We start from the raw sequence: 16,862 nt of genomic DNA, 5'->3' as shown, positions 1-16,862 counted from the left end.
TTGACTTTGGCACTCATTTACAATTGATTGAACTTGCTCAAGATATCTAGCCATTTTTCACATTTTTATTTATAGTTTCTTTCCTCCAGATCCAATTTGCTATCTTATTGTGAGACAAAAATTTATCAGTAGTGCCATGAGAGGAAATTTATGATGGATGCAAGACACTATAGACTAATCAAAGAAGAATCAAATGCCAAGTTACCAAATGCAAAGCTAGAAATAGATTAGTTGGAAAAATACTAAAAATGAAAAGATATGAAGAAATACAACTTCACAGAATATTTTTCAAGCATACCTTGAGAATGTTGATCCATTGGACTCTGAGGAGGGCCCATTCCAGTATGAGAAGGCCTCATTCCCATACTTTTCATCTGACTATAATGTATTTCATCAGCCATACTCTTGTCATGCATTGCTTCCATGGACTAAGGAGGAAAATAAACCAAATGACACACGTTTATCCTCTGTCAATAAACAGGTTATACCAATTGGTAGTTTTCAGCAATGTGCCTTCAAGTAAAATTAGATTTAGAAATTACTGCAATAGCATTCACTTTTAATGTTTTACACTGAAGTGCACATACCCAAAACAACATTTCACCCTTGAGCAACACACATCAAAGTTGCTGGTGAACGCAGCAGGCCAGGCAGCATCTCTAAGGAGAGGCACAGTCCACGTTTCAGGCCGAGACCCTTCGTCAGGACTAACTGAAGGAAGAGTTAGTAAGAGATTTGAAAGTGGGAAGGGGAGGGGGAGATCCAAAATTATAGGAGAAGACAGGAGGGGGAGGGATGGAGCCAAGAGCTGGACAGGTGATTGGCAAAGGGGATATATGAGAGGATCATGGGACAGGAGGCCCAGGGAGAAAGACAAAGGGGGGGGGGGAACCCAGAGGATGGGCAAGGGGTATAGACAGAGGGAGAAAAAGGAGAGTGAGAGAAAGAATGTGTGTATAAAAATAAATAACGGATGGGGTACGAGGGGAAGGTGGGGCATTAGCAGAAGTTAGAGAAGTCAATGTTCCTGCCATCAGGTTGGAGGCTACCCACCTTGACATCAACTGTCTCAACTTCACCATACCTTGTTTCCATTCCAACCTTACTCCTTCCGAACGCTCTGCCCTCCACTCCCTCCGCACTAATCCCAATCTTACTATTAAACCCGTCGAAAAGGGGGGTGCTGTTGTCATCTGGCGTACTCACCTCTACCTTGCTGAGGCACAGCGACAACTCACGGATACCTCCTCTTTTTACCCCTCGAGCGTGACCCCACTAAGGAGCACCAGGCCATTGTCTCCCATACCATCACCGACTTTATCCGCTCAGGGGATCTCCCATACACTGCTACCAACTTTATAGCTCCCACACCTCACACTTCCCGTTTCTACCTTCTACCCAAGATCCACAAACCTGCCTGTCCTGGCAGACCTATTGTCTCAGCTTGCTCCTGCCCCACCGAACTCGTTTCTGCATACCTCAACACAGTTTTATCCCCCCTTGTTCAATCCCTTCCTACCTATATTCGTGACACTTCTCACACTCTTAAACTTTTCAATGATTTTAAGTTCCCTGGCCCCCACCGCTTTATTTTCACTACGAATGTCCAGTCCCTATATACTTCCATCCCCCATCAGGAAGGTCTCAAAGCTTTCCACTTCTTTTTGGATTCCAGATCTAAACAGTTCCCCTCTACCACCACTCTGCTCCGTCTAGCGGAATTAGTCCTTACTCTTAGTAATTTCTCTTTTGGCTCCTCCCACTTCCTCCAAACTAAAGGTGTAGCTATGGGCACCCGTATGGGTCCTTCTAGGTGAGGCGACACTTCACCTGTGAGTCAGCTGGGGTGATATACTGCGTCCGGTGCTCCCAATGTGGCCTTCTATATATTGGCGAGACCCGACGCAGACTGCGAGATCATTTCGCTGAACACCTACGCTCTGTCCGCCAGAGAAAGCAGGATCTCCCAGTGGCCACACATTTTAATTCCACATCCCATTCCCATTCTGACATGTCTATCCACGGCCTCCTCTACTGTAAAGATGAAGCCACACTCAGGTTGGAGGAACAACACCTTATATTCCGTCTGGGTAGCCTCCAACCTGATGGCATGAACATTGACTTCTCTAACTTCCGCTAATGCCCCACCTCCCCCTCATATCCCATCCGTTATTTATTTTTATACACACATTCTTTCTCTCACTCCTTTTTCTCCATCTGTCCCTCTGACTATACCCCTTGCCCATCCTCTGGGTCCACCCCCCCTTCCTTCTCCCTGGGCCTCCTGTCCCATGATCCTCTCATATCCCCTTTGCCAATCACCTGTCCAGCTTTTGGCTCCATCCCTCCCCCTCTTGTCTTCTCCTATCATTTTGGATCTCCCCTCCCCCTCCCACTTTCAAATCTCTTACTAACTCTTCCTTCAGTTAATCCTGACGAAGGGTCTCGGCCTGAAACGTTGACTGTACCTCTTCCTAGAGATGCTGCCTGGCCTGCTGCGTTCACCAGCAACTTTGATGTGTGTTGCTTGAATTTCCAGCATCTGCAGAATTCCTCTTGTTTGCGTTTCACCCTTGATGTGGAGAAATATTTGTATGTTTGACACAGAGGTCAGCACCACAAAAGTTTTGTAGTAGAAAGCCGTTAGGGTAAATGTAAAATTAAAATACGTTAACAATCCATAGTTTTTTCAAGTTTAAAAAAAAATCTGAACACTTGCTCAGGTTTTCCGGTGGAGAGAGGACCACTATGAGATACTTACAAACCAAAAATATCAGAAACATCTTGGGCAAACCCACCTACCGTACAAGAGCATCATGCTAATTTAAATTAATAGGATTGTGATTACTCTGTAGTCTACATTTAATGAAGTGAAAAAAATACAATCAAAACTAGTTAGAAAACTAAAATTTACTAATCTGCCAAAGTTTTCTTCCACTCCCCTCTTGCCCATTCTTGACACCCTCTCTAATTTAACTACCCCATTAGCAAATCATGTATGAACAAACTCCAAGATTGGGAGGATAAGCAAACAACCCCCATGTTAAATGCTAGGAGTAATGAAGGATTTCACAACTTTAATTTCTTGCTTTCTATTGTTGGTTTGGTGTATGCTAGCAAGTGTTTTGCATCTTAATTATATATTTAATTTGAATGTTCATCATCTTACCAATGAAAGTACTATAGTCAAATACACTGTGTCACTTATCTCACTCTCAATATTCCAGAGAAAAAGATGATACAGTTGTCAGGACATTTGGAAGTACAAATCTACAAAGTTATAAAATATAGCACAGAAGGCAATCATCAAGCCAACTAGATTATGTTAATGTTTACATCACGAGTCTTCTCCCATTCAATATGCCACAATTCAGCCAATCAAAATATTTTTCAGTTTTTTTTGTATTTATTCTTTTCCGAAAACATCCATTTAAATCCCTTGTCTTTACACTACCAGAATTTTTTAATTAAATGAGACAACATTCCCACAGAAACTTTTTTTAAATCATTTGAAAGATTATATCCAACAACTGCTGGTAAGCAGCTAATATAATCATGTTTTATCCCACTGGCTTGGAAATACACCAATCTTCAGACTGCAATAAACATTTTAAGACTTGCAATACACTTCAAACAGGAATATTCACACTTCACTAGGGAATCAGGTTTGGCAGTCTCTACTCAGCAAGTTAGAGACTTGTGTACAAGGTGCAATCCCAAATCTCTAAGCTATATTGATACTTCAAGTACTCCACTTAGCATCAGTTGTGTCTGTTTGTGTTCACTTGAAGCACAGTGCAAGTCTACCAGTCACACAATTACTCACGACTGATGCTGGTTAGAACCTGTTCAGCAACAGTCTCTGGTCCCAAATAAGCAGCAGTTTCCTAATTTAAGAAAAAGGAATCCCAGCAACTTTCTCAATTAGTTTCTGCTCTGTAAAAGTTGCACCAAATAAGTGGTTGACCTGATTAACTGGAATCCACTGTATTACATTTCCATGCCTGAAGATGACACAAAGAACATAAGAAATAGGAGCAAGAATGGGCCATCTGGCCCATTGAGCCTGCTCCACCATTCAGTAAGATCATGGCTGATCTGGCTATGGACTCATCTCCACCTACCCGCCTTTTCCCCATAGCCCTTACTTCCCCTACTATGCAAAAATCTATCCAATCTTGTCTTAAATATATTTACTGAGGTAGTTCCACTGCTTCATTGGGCAGAGAATTCCACAGATTCACCACTCTCTGGGAAAAGCAATTTCTCCTCATCTCCGTCCTAAATGCACTCCCCTGAATCTTATGTCCCATAGTTCTAGACTCATCTACCAGTGGAAACAACTTTTCTGCCTCTTATAATTTTATGTTTCTACAAGATCTCCTCTCATTCTTCTGAATTCCAGCAAGTACAGTCCCAGGCGACTCAACCTCTCTTCATAGTCTAACCCCCTCATCTCTAAAATCAACTTGGTGAACCACCTCTGCACCACCTCCAAAGCCAGTATATCCGTCTTGAAGTAAGGAGATCAGAACTGTACGCAGTATTCCCCATGCAACCTCACCAGTACCCTGTACAATTGCAGCATAACCTCCCTGCTCTTAAATTCAATCCCTCTAGCAATGAAGGTCAATATTCCATTTGCCTTCTTGATAGCCTGCTGCACCTGCAAATAAACCTTTTGCGACTCATGCGCAAGCAATCCCAAGTCCCTAGGCATAGCAGCATGCTGCAATTTTCTACTATTTAAATGATCTGATCTTCCATTTTTCCTTCCAAACTGGATGACCTCACATTTACCAACATTGTATTCCATCTGCCAGACCCTTGCTCACTCACTTAACCAATCTCTCTGCAGATTCTATGTATTTTCTGTACAATTTGCTAAAGCCAAAGGCTCTAGGTCTCTTTTCCACCCATCAGAGATATTTATCAGCAGTACAGCATTGTCAAGGATCCTTCCCATTTGTCCAACAATCTATGAGCCCCCACCAACAGGCAGGAGGTACCGCAGCATTAAGACAAGGACTGTTAGAATGAGAAATAGCTTCATCCCCTAGGCCACAAGACCACTGAACTACACCACCAAGGTCTCATCACTTACGAAGTGCCAGTGTCACATGCTCAAGGAGATCTGTTTTTTATGAGAATGATGTAATGGTCTTTTGGAGGTCACCTGATGTGATTTTCCCGCCGATGTGAGGTCACGTGATGACACATGCCCTGTGACTATATAAGGGTCGACTCGGGTGACACAGGAGGGTTTTTGAGTTTGTAGGTTTCCAGGTAGAATGTGCTGTGCCTCCATTTCTGTTGTGTTTGTTTTTGTGACACAGTTTCATTTTTAAAACGGTTGTGCGTTCTGTTGAAAGATTCCATATTATTTGGACTGAAAATTTGTGGCTGGATGTGCCAATTTACTCAATTCCAACAGTTGAAGGGAGAGAGAAGAATTTATCGAAGGATTGAGAGAAGTCGGCATCGTTTGGCAGTTTAATATAGAATCGACTTTATTGAGTCTTCGTTGGAGGAGTACCTGCATCGAGATAACTCTTGCCAGAGAGAGCAAGGAGTTCATGCAAAAAGGTGCTCCCTCTCTCACTCTAAAGGAATTTAAGGTCAGTTGATTTAAACTGTTAATTTTCGGCATCGTGAATCCTGTGGACAGAACCAGCAGTAAAGGTGCGTCTGTGAAGAAATCCTTCTCCAGAGAAGTCTCTCCCAATTGAATGTATAAAACTGTTGGACTTTTGAAGTTATCGCTTTAAGAACTGTTTTCGCATTTAACGCTTTAAGAACCAGAGCCGAGTGGCGAGTTGGTGAACGGCTGCATATCTGTTAGCTTCCGGTTAAAGTTTTTCTTTGTTTTTTCTTCCCTTATCGTTTATATGTGTTTAATAAATGTTTGGTTGTTTTTACATAACCTGTCTCGATAGATATTCATTGTTGCCGTTTACGTAACATAATTTGTGGGGGCTCGGCCAGGAGATGTTCCGATTTTGAGTTCATGTACTGGTAATTGCCATTTTGGTTTTGGAAAAGGGAATTATCCAATTTTTTTTTGGTTTGATTGGTGTGTGTGTTGTATTTGGCAACAATGGATATTGACAATTTTTTGAAGGCGCCTGACTCGGGATTTTTAGAGACTGCGAGAAAACGTGTGGTATTGGAGATTGCTAGGAAATTGGATATTAAAGGAATTACGAGAAATTCCACCAAGGCTTTCATACAAAAGAAAATTGCTGAACATTATATTAATTTGGAATATTTTGATGAGGAGGTGTTAGATAAGTTTTCAATGAGTAATCTGGAAATGCAGTTGCATCTTGAACAGTTAAAGTTTGAAAGATTTAAAGTGGAAATGAAAGAAAGAGAAGCTGAAAACCAGAGGAAATTTGAGCTAGAGATGGAGAAAATAAGGTCTGGGAATCAGTCTTCTGGTTCTACGAAACAATTTATTGCTAGTCGTGAGGTTGTTTTAGCTCCTCCAATTAATGAAGCTGTTATGGATGCATATTCCCAACATTTCGAAACAGTTGCTCTGAGTTTAAAGTGGCCGAAAGACCAATGACCAGTGATGTTACAAAGTGTAATTAAAGGCAAGGCACAACAAGTTTATACAGCTTTAAATGCTGAGCAAGCACTGGATTATTATTGTTAAACAGCAAATATTAAAGGCATATGAGATGGTTCCGGAAGCGTATTTAAGAAAGATTTAGAAGTTTGAAGAAATCGGTGGAAAAAACTTATGCAGAATTTGCCTATGAGAAATCTGTGTGTTTTGAGAGATGGGTTTCCTCTAAAAATGTGAATGGGGAGTATAATAAATTATAAGAGCTGATTTTGCAGGAGGAATTTAAAAGAAGCATTCCTGTTGAAGTGAGACCATACTTAAATGAACCAGACAGTGCTACATTGCAGGAGATTGCTAAATTGGCTGATGAGTATGTTTTAATTCACAAGAATAAATTTTCTCCAGGTAAAACTTTTAAAAGGAAAACTAGCCCGGAGAGTCAAGTTAAATCAGACATTAAATCTGAAGTTAGTGAGAAAAGTAAGGATGAAGGGAGACCTGTGAAGGAAAGACATTTTGGTATTATTTGTAATTATTGTAAGAAACCCGGACATGTAGTGGCTAATTGCTTCAGATTGAAACGGAAAGAGAAAGAAGTGGCCCCAGATGCTTGCGTGCAGCATATTGGAAAACCTGTAAAAGCACAGGGTTTAGAAAATATTAATGAAGATGTGTCAGAGTTTGACCAAGTTAAGAAGGGATATGAGGCTTTTATAACAGAATGATTTGTATCCTTGAAAGAAGGATCCAATGCAGTACCGATAAGGATACTTAGAGATACTGGAGCTTCGCAATCACTAATATTAGACAGTGTGCTAAGGTTTAGTGATGAGTCTGACATTGGTGAGGTAAATTATATAAGAGGAGTAGGGAGTGCCCTTATGCCAGTTCATTTACATAGAGTAAATTAAGGTCAGGTTAGTTACAGGGGTTGTTAAAGTAGGACTACAATCCAGTTTACCTGTGAATGATGTTTCTCTTTTGTTAGAGAATGATTTAGCAGGTGGACAACTTTTTCCTGAAGTGCATTTGACAATAAATTCAAATTCTGAGGAACCACAGAGGGATTCTAACACAGATTCTTCCTGTGTTGTAACAAGAGCTATGGCTAAAAAGACTGATGTAAAGGATGAGGTTGTTACCCATGACAGTTCAAATCAAGATTTGAATTTTGAGGATGAATCAGAAACTTTCTTACCTACCTTATTTGATCAGGATTTTGGTGGTTAAGTCTGATCAGGAAGATTTGTCTTTATCTCGGAAGGAGATGATAGCAGAGCAGGGTAGGGATCCTGAGATAGTTTAATTAAAAGAACAAGCTCTTCCAGGTAGTGAAATTGAAAAAGTACCAGTTGGAAATTATTTTGAGAAGGGGGTATTAATGAGAAAGTGGAGATCACCTACAATTCCTGCTAGTGAGGAATGGGACGTTAATCATCAGGTTGTTGTTCCTAAAATTTACCAAAATGAGATTTTGACAATAGCTCATAGTATTCCTTTGGGTGGTCATTTAGGGGTAAAGAAAACTATGAACAAAGTTTCTAAACATTTTTATTGGCCTAGTTTAAGACAAGATGTTGCGACATTTTGTAGAACGTGTCATACATGTCAAATTGTTGGTAAACCTAATCAGGTTATTCCAGTGGCCCCACTGCAATCAATTCCAGTATTTGGTGAGCCGTTCTCAAAAATCATTGTAGACTGTGTAGGTCCTTTGCCAAAAACTAAAACTGGACATCAATATTTATTAACTATAATGTGCACAGCGTCTAGGTTTCCAGAGGCAGTACCTCTTAGGAATATAACAGCCAAAACTGTGACAAAGGCTCTTATAAAATTCGTCACTTATTTTGGGTTGCCTAAGGAAATACAATCAGATCAAGGTAGTAATTTTATGTCTGGGTTGTTTCAGCAGATAGTTTATAAACTGGGAGCAAAGCAGATTATTTCCTCAGCCTATCATCCAGAATCACATGGAGCCTTGAAGAGATTTCATTCTACACTAAAAACTATGATTAGGACATATTGTGTGGAAAATGAAAAGGACTGGGATGAAGGTATACATTTCCTACTTTTTGCAGTAAGGGAGGCAGTACAGGCTTCATTAGGTTTTAGTCCTTTTGAACTTGTGTTTGGACATAGAGTTCGAGGACCTCTGGCTTTGTTGAAGGTACAGTGGATTAATAAAGTAGTACACACTAGTTTGCTAGATTATGTTTTGAAATTTAAAGACAGATTGTACAAAGCTTGTAGTTTGGCCAAGGAAAATTTAAAGTTAGCTCAAGAGAAGATGAAGACGTGGTATAGAAACATAGAAAATAGGTGCAGGAGTAGGCCATTCGGCCCTTCGAGCCTGCACCGCCATTTATTATGATCATGGCTGATCATCCAACTCAGAACCCAGCCCCAGCCTTCCCTCCATACCCCCTGACCCCTGTAGCCACAAGGGCCATATCTAACTCCCTCTTAAATATAGCCAATGAACTGGCCTCAACAGTTTCCTGTGGCAGAGAATTCCACAGATTCACCACTCTCTGTGTGAAGAAGTTTTTCCTAATCTCGGTCCTAAAAGGCTTCCCCTTTATCCTCAAACTGTGACCCCTCGTTCTGGACTTCCCCAACATCGGGAACAATCTTCCTGCATCTAGCCTGTCCAATCCCTTTAGGATCTTATACGTTTCAATCAGATCCCCCCTCAATCTTCTAAATTCCAACGAGTACAAGCCCAATTCATCCAGTCTTTCTTCATATGAAAGTCCTGCCATCCCCCAGGAATCAATCTGGTGAACCTTCTTTGTACTCCCTCTATGGCAAAGATGTCTTTCCTCAGATTAGGGGACCAAAACCGCACACAATACTCCAGGTGTGGTCTCACCAAGGCCTTGTACAACTGCAGTAGTACCTCCCTGCTCCTGTACTCGAATCCTCTCGCTATAAATGCCAGCATACCAACCCATTACAAGCCAAATTCCATGGTCCTTATGAGATTAAATCTAAGGTGAATGAGGTGGATTATGTGGTGAAAAAACCCAGAACGGAGGAAGACAACACAGCTGTGTCATATAAATATGATAAAACCGTATTATGAGAGAGAAGTTGCTACTATGACTGTTGTGATCAATAATGAGTCTGATCTTGATGAAAACTTACTGGAGGATTCATCCGAAACTCATTTTAAACCCAACATTATTTCAGCCAGGTTACCAAATTCAAAAATTCTGGAAAATATTGATGAAAAATTAGCTCATTTACAGCCAGAGCAGAAAGAGCAGATGAAACAGTTAATTTTTAAGTATAGAGATTTATTTCCAGACTTCCCTAGAAGAACCACTGTAGCTACACATGATCTAGATGCTGAAGATGCAAAACCCCTAAAACAACATCCATATCAAATGAACAGGGAAAAATGTGAACTTGCTGAACAAGAAATTAAGTATATGTTAGAGAATGATATTATTAGACATTCTAATTCGAATTGGAGTTCACCGTGTGTTATGGTGCCTAAGCCAGACAATAGTATTAGGTTTTGTACGGATTACAGAAAGGTGAATGCTGTGACAAAGACCGATGCATATCCAATCCCTAGAGATGATTGTGTGGATAAAGTTGGACAGGTCAAATTCCTTACAAAAATTGATTTGTTAAAAGGTTATTGGTGTGTTCCATTGACGAATAGAGGTAGAGGGATTTCAGCATTTGTAACCCCATCTGGGTTATACGAATATAATGTTCTTCCATTTGGGATGAAGAATGCACCAAGTACTTTTCAGAGGACGATTAATGACATGATTCAGGGATTAAAAGATACAGATGCCTATATTGATGATTTGGTTACGAGGAATAGTACGTGGAAAGCACATATTACGGCGGTGGAGAAATTATTTGAGAGACTTTCAAAAGCTAACTTAACTATTAATTTAGCCGAAAGTAAATTTGGTCATGCCACTGTGACCATTAAGGAAATTAGACTCCAATTTAATACCACAGTTTAATGTTACAGGAGTACAATATTTTGATCACTCATATTAAGGGTAAAGATAACGTGATTGCTGATTGTTTGTCTAGATGTTAAATGTATAATGAAAACTTGTTTTTTTTTGGAGTGATATTTTATCATTTGTAACACTCCTACTGTGCAGTAGTTTGTAAAGGGCTGAAAGATAAGATATATTGTGTATTTTGTAAATTTTATATGTTTGTATTTTTTTTGTATAAATTGTTAAAATTTTGTTCTTCAAGACACCGAATTTTTTTTTTGGAGGGAGGTGTTACATGCTCAAGGAGATCTGTTTTTACTTTAGTGAGAATGATGTAATGGTCTTTTGGAGGTCACCTGATGCGATTTTCCCGCCGATGAGGTCACGTGATGACATGTGCCCCGTGACTATATAAGGGTCGACTCGGGTGACGCAGGAGGGTTTTTAAGTTTGTAGGTTTCCAGGTAGAACGTGCTGTGCCTCTGTTTCTGTTGCGTTTGTTTTTGTGACGCAGTTTCATTTTTAAAACAGTTGTGCGTTCTGTTGAAAGATTCCATATTATTTGGACTGGAAATTTGTGGCTGGATGTGCCAATTTACTCAATTCCAACAGTTGAAGGGAGAGTGCAGAATTTATCGAAGGATCAAGAGAAGTCAGCATCGTTTGGCAGTTTAATAAAGAATCGACTTTATTGAGTCTTCGTTGGAGGAGTACCTGCATCGAGATAACTCTTGCCAGAGGGAGCAAGGAGTTCATGCAAAAAGATGCTCCCTCTCTCACTCTAAAGGAATTTAAGGTCAGTTGATTTAAACTATTTATTTTCGGCATCATGAATCCTGTGGACAGAACCAGCAGTAAAGGTGCGTCTGTGAAGAAATCCTTCTCCAGAGAAGTCTCTCCCAATTGAATGCGTAAAACTGTTGGTCTTTTGAAGTTATCACTTTAAGAACTATATCTGACTGTATCGCTTTAAGAACTGTTTTCGCATTTAACGCTTTAAGAACCAGAGCCGAGTGGCGAGTTGGTGAACGGCTGCATATCTGTTAGCTTCCGGTTAAAGTTTTTCTTTGTTTTTTTTTCCCCTTATCGTTTATACGTGTTTAATAAATGTTTGGTTGTTTTTATATAACCTGTCTCGATTGATATTCATTGTTGCCGTTTACGTAACACCAGTAGCAGTATACCATTTACTTTTTAAACTTGTGTTGTAAATTCACCTTATGCTAAATGCCAATCATCCAGAATATATTGCATTATTTGTTAATTTATTTGTGGTAATAACACACAAAAATGGTTAACACAAGGACCCAAAAGGCATTATTAATCAAAATAGGATGGGAATTAATTTGATGATGTGCAAGTGATTGTGGTGAAACAGGCTTCCAATTACTCATTATCAATCTTAAATTGGTCAATAGTTTGCCACAGTAATTATGTTCCAAACAAACTCCAACTATTGTTGTACTATCCTCATCACATTCTCATATTTTTCTCTGACAACAATGTATTTATATAGCCTTCCTTAAAGCATCTGTAATTATTGCCCGAATGACACCTTCCCACTCCTCCAATTTCTCAATTTGCCAACTCATACTGAAGACCCACAGCTTCCATGAGTTCATATACTCTGTTTGCCTCCGCATTTTTATATAATCATAGCAAGTAGTTCTTCATCTTTTCCCAGAAGAAATGAATGGAAACTCAGTATATCATGACAGCTCAAAGCTCTCGGTTCTGCTAACATTCTAGTAAATATTATACATTTCTAGCGGCTCAGACTTACAACTTAAAGACTTGAACTGTTCACAGCATTTCGAATGTGCTCCAACCAAAGTCTTAAAATACCACTTTCATTTTTCAGTTCTGTCATTCAATAAATGAATCTCAGCTCTGTTCCCTTTCATTGTGCAGTGCTTCACTTGTTATTCATTTCCTCAAATCCTCCACCCTATGTAGGTACTCACTTTTTCAAAAAAAAAACACACATGCCACCTTATTTTTCCCTATCAAAATCTGCCATCTCATTTATCTACTTTGGTATCCATCATTTAGACAGTCATCCTACATGCTTATTAAAGACTTCCTATAGTTTGTTACAATCTAAATCTCTATAAACACAAATAAAACACCCAATGTAGAGACATCAACAAATTTTAAAACTGCAATTTTGAATCCAGAATCCATATGGTTTATATAAATGGTGAACAAATATGTAACTGGAGCTTATTTATACCCATGGAATCTATTTTAACGTTGAGATAATGGCTGATTTGTGACATTAAGTCTTCTTTGCTCATATCCCCTAATAAATTTGATTTAAGAAGATCTATGAAAATCCAATTTAAAAACTAAATTTATCTAGTACAATGTCGGTTGAGGATAGATATTCAAAATCGTGCCTCTCAGAATGTAGGAGTGATTCACATCCACCAGCCAAAAAGTAATGGTATGATAGTGCAAGCTGCTTCCCTTCATCCATTATAAAATTGAAAAAAAAATTAATTCGTTACCCTTCTTAATTACAGACAGTAATTGCAGTCGAATCACTAATCCTTACCCAATACCACCTCAGGACTTTTGCTGGACCATTCATTCTCCTGCTTCAAAACTTGCAATATATTCTGCTACTTGCTTCATGGCTCTATGCTACTTTGACCTGCATCACAACTCTTATGCAATACCATATTATTTGTGAAAATCCAAATGCATTGGCCTTACTTACCCATTTGCCTAACTTCTCAAAGTATTTCAACAAGGTTGGTAACCATGGCTTTCTCTTTAGAATTCCAAGCTGCTGTTTTGTGCTCAGTTTCTAGATGTTTTTCTTTAAAACATATATTACTGTCCTTGTTCATAGAAAACCCACAACTGACTCTAAACTGATTGGGTTCTTGGTTTGCTGGATTTGTTTCTTTCCTTATACACAGAGAATCACACTAGCTGTCTGCTTATTCTCTTTGCTAATGATTTTTTTAATACATATATAACGTTGCTTCTGCTAACTCCCCCCACCTTGTTTTTATACATGCTGTTTCAATGCATCTTGCCTAGGCTTATTTTCCAATTTCCACTGTAAACGACATCCACATTAATTTTTAAATCTGAAGCCAAGTAATTATTTATTATTTTGCCATTTTGTTAGAAACAGCTTGGTATTACCATGTGTAATCATTAGTGACCACTCCTCATATTTTCACATTATTTTGTGGCTGTCAATTTTTTGTGTAAAAAAAAATCCGAGATCCTGATCCAATGCTGAATGAAATCAGCTTTTTAAATTCCTATTGATTTCATGTTAATTGTCAGGAATTTTCAATGACAATACAGCAGAACAAAGCATTAACTCCAGGCTCAAATGAAATATTTCTTTTACTTTTAAATGCACTGGCTGGGATATCATCATACATTTAACAGTGGATCTTGTGCTGTATTTTGCTATATACAACACAAAAAAAGTAAAACTCAATTGATGAGGAAAACAAATGCTGCAAATCCAAAATAAAAGGAGAATTTTTAAAGAAGATAAATCCATAGGTCCGTCAGAATCAATAAAGGTCAAACTCTTTCAAGAAATACACAGGTCCAATCTATGGCAAGAATTGCACTACTTAAAAAATCTCAGCAAATTTTAAGTTTGCTTGCATTACATACGTTATGAGTAAGACTTATGAGTAATACGTTAAGGTAAGATCATTACCTTATGCATCTGATGCATGCTATCCTGCTGGAACTCGCCTGGAGCTTGGGATGGCATTGAATGAGTTACATTTGATGGTCCTGGACTTGGACCCGGACCCATCATACTATGTACAGAGCCTGGTGATGGTCCTGGTCCAGGACTCGGGCCTAGAATTGGTCCAGGAGATGGACCTGGTCCTGGAGATGGTCCAGGATGAGGCATCCCACCAGTGGGATCTGTAGGTGTCGACATCTATGCCAGTGTTGCTTGTTGACTTGAAGAAATTCTACATGGAAATCCAAAAGGTAAACAAAGATGTTCATACATGCAAAAGAACATAAAACTTTAAAAACTATTCATAGTTCTTTATGTGCCCAAAGTACTCAACTGAATAACAATTAATACACAACTTCAGATTTTGTCACAAGAAATCTGTTTGTGAAAAATGGGTGGCAAATTGACAAAACCAAGGGCCATTTTACAATAAAACTACGAAATTGTGTTTACAAATGCGATCATTTCCTCTGCATGAATTGCAGAGTATAGAAGACTGCAGTTTTATCTATATTATGCATACCAACATCTGTGCTTTCATGCTAGACTACCCACAATTTCATATTAGGGAAAACAGAAAAATAGTATTGCCAGCAAAAATATGCATAAGACATGAGTACTGTCATTTTTGAAATGATTTTTTTTTTCCTTCGGCAAGCTCTAAAGCAGACCTAGAAATTATCTATTTTATTCCTAATTACTACTAGAGCCCCAAGGCTCTTATGATACTTCCAAGGAAAATGCAAAATTGTACATTTGATTAACAAAATTCTACAGAATGAAATAATAAAAATGCTTGCAAAACAGAACCAAAGACTGACATAGATTTTGTTTGCTCATCTACAATATGTAATATTTTCTACAGTAGATATATGGAATGAAAACAACCCCCTCATTACAGTATCCTAGCAATTGCTTGGAGAGGCAATATCATTTTGACAGTTCCAGCTTGCTGTTAAGTTAATACAGTGAAATATCAGCAAAAAAAAATGGAACAAATAAAGAGAATGCAATCTTTTCAACTGAAATCAGCATCTGCCAAATTATTAACAATCCTGAATTTTTGGTTGAATTCTTGGTCTTAAAGTCAAAAATAATAATGGAGGGAAAAAATTCAAAGGCAAGCCTGCTGTGATAAAATTTAGCAATACACAGCCTACTTTTGCGTCTATTAAAAAAACAATATTTGTGAAATGGAGGAACCTTCTTCCAGATACAAATTCATTCATGAAAACACAGGAAATATTAATTTTTACCAACAGTCATAAACAGTAAACAATGTTACAACATGAAGTGAGAAGTTACTTTTCTGCAATTAACTCGTCCTCAAGGATTAGCTACATCGATGGAACACAGAGTATTATTTTTCCCCAAATAGAATGACAAATTGTTTGTCATAAAATGTTCAATTTTACATTTCTATCCTTTAGCTCATCTGCCAGTAGGAACAATGGTTATTCTTTCAGAGAAAGCAGATCACATGAAATTAAAGCCAACCTAAATGAACACCACAAAAACAAATTACATGCATCAAGGAGCAGGTAGAACAAACTGTTTTGATCCCTTATCTTCACTCAGTAATTCCACTAGCAAGAAGACTACTTCCTGTAGTGAAATAAATGGATGTGCTAGTTTACTTTTCTCCACAAAATTCTCAACATTATCAAACTGATACCACCAGTGACCAAATCCCACCCCCCAACACCCAATATAGAATGCCAGCTATGCTGATGGGAAATGCCTTGTGCGCAATTGATCAATTTGAGTGGTAATCACTGGTGCACCTCAAATAAGCAACTGTTGTAGCTATTGAAGAATATTCTAAACATGATATCCAGGAATGTACAAATCCAAGAAATTTATCAAAACATTTATCGGTTTTACAGTCACAATGGAAGCTCTAAATTTCCAACTTCATTTTCGTTAAAAATTAAACTTTCACAGAAATTTATACTTTCGAAAACCCCGAGTTACAGTTGTAAGAAAAAGTTTGTGAACCCCTTACACTTATCCAGTTTTCTGGATTAATTACTCATAAGATGTGGTCTGATCTTCACTTAAATGACAATAATAGACAAGCACAATCTTCCTAAACTAATAGCACACAAAGAATTGTACTTTTCATTTCTTTATTGAACACATTGTTTAATCATTTACAGTCCAGGCTGGAAAACATATGTGAACCTGTGTATTTAATAACCAGTAGAACCTTCTTCAGCAGCAATAACCTGCAACAAAATTTCCTGTAGCTACTAATCAGACTTGCACAATGGCAAGAAGGAACTTTAGACCATTCCTCCATACAAAACTGTTCCAGTTCATCAATATTTCTGGGATACCTGGCATGAACAGTCTTTGTCAGGTCATGCCACAGCATCTCAATTGGGTTAAGGTCTGGACTGACTTGGCTATTCTTAAACAAATTTTTCTTCTTTTTAAACCACTCTGTTGTTGATTTACTTTTGTGTTTCAGATTATTGTCATTTGCATCATCCAACTTTTATTAAGCTTCAAGTGATGGACTGCTACCTTGACACTCTCCTGTAAAATATTTTTTGAATTCATTGTTCCCTCAATG

The 16,862-nt window shown here is 38.4% G+C and overlaps 1 protein-coding gene across 4 annotated transcripts in view; it reads right to left on the bottom strand.

The window, feature by feature from the left end:
* Positions 1-16,862, bottom strand: part of smarca2 (SWI/SNF related, matrix associated, actin dependent regulator of chromatin, subfamily a, member 2) — a 130,514-nt gene that overhangs the window by 102,807 nt on the left and 10,845 nt on the right. For all 4 annotated transcript variants that reach the window (XM_063068972.1, XM_063068975.1, XM_063068974.1 and 1 more), the window contains exons 2-3: positions 14,249-14,516; positions 299-428 (exon numbers count right to left, since the gene is read on the bottom strand). In XM_063068972.1, coding sequence (XP_062925042.1) covers positions 299-428; positions 14,249-14,482 — 364 coding nt within the window. In that variant the 5' untranslated portion in view covers positions 14,483-14,516. The remainder of the gene's footprint in view (positions 1-298; positions 429-14,248; positions 14,517-16,862) is intronic.

Source organism: Mobula hypostoma, chromosome 16 (assembly GCF_963921235.1).
Source record: "Mobula hypostoma chromosome 16, sMobHyp1.1, whole genome shotgun sequence".
In the NCBI taxonomy this organism is placed as follows: Eukaryota; Metazoa; Chordata; class Chondrichthyes; order Myliobatiformes; family Myliobatidae; genus Mobula; species Mobula hypostoma.
Note: the sequence above shows the minus strand (reverse complement) of the source record. Positions and strands in the feature narration are given on the sequence as shown.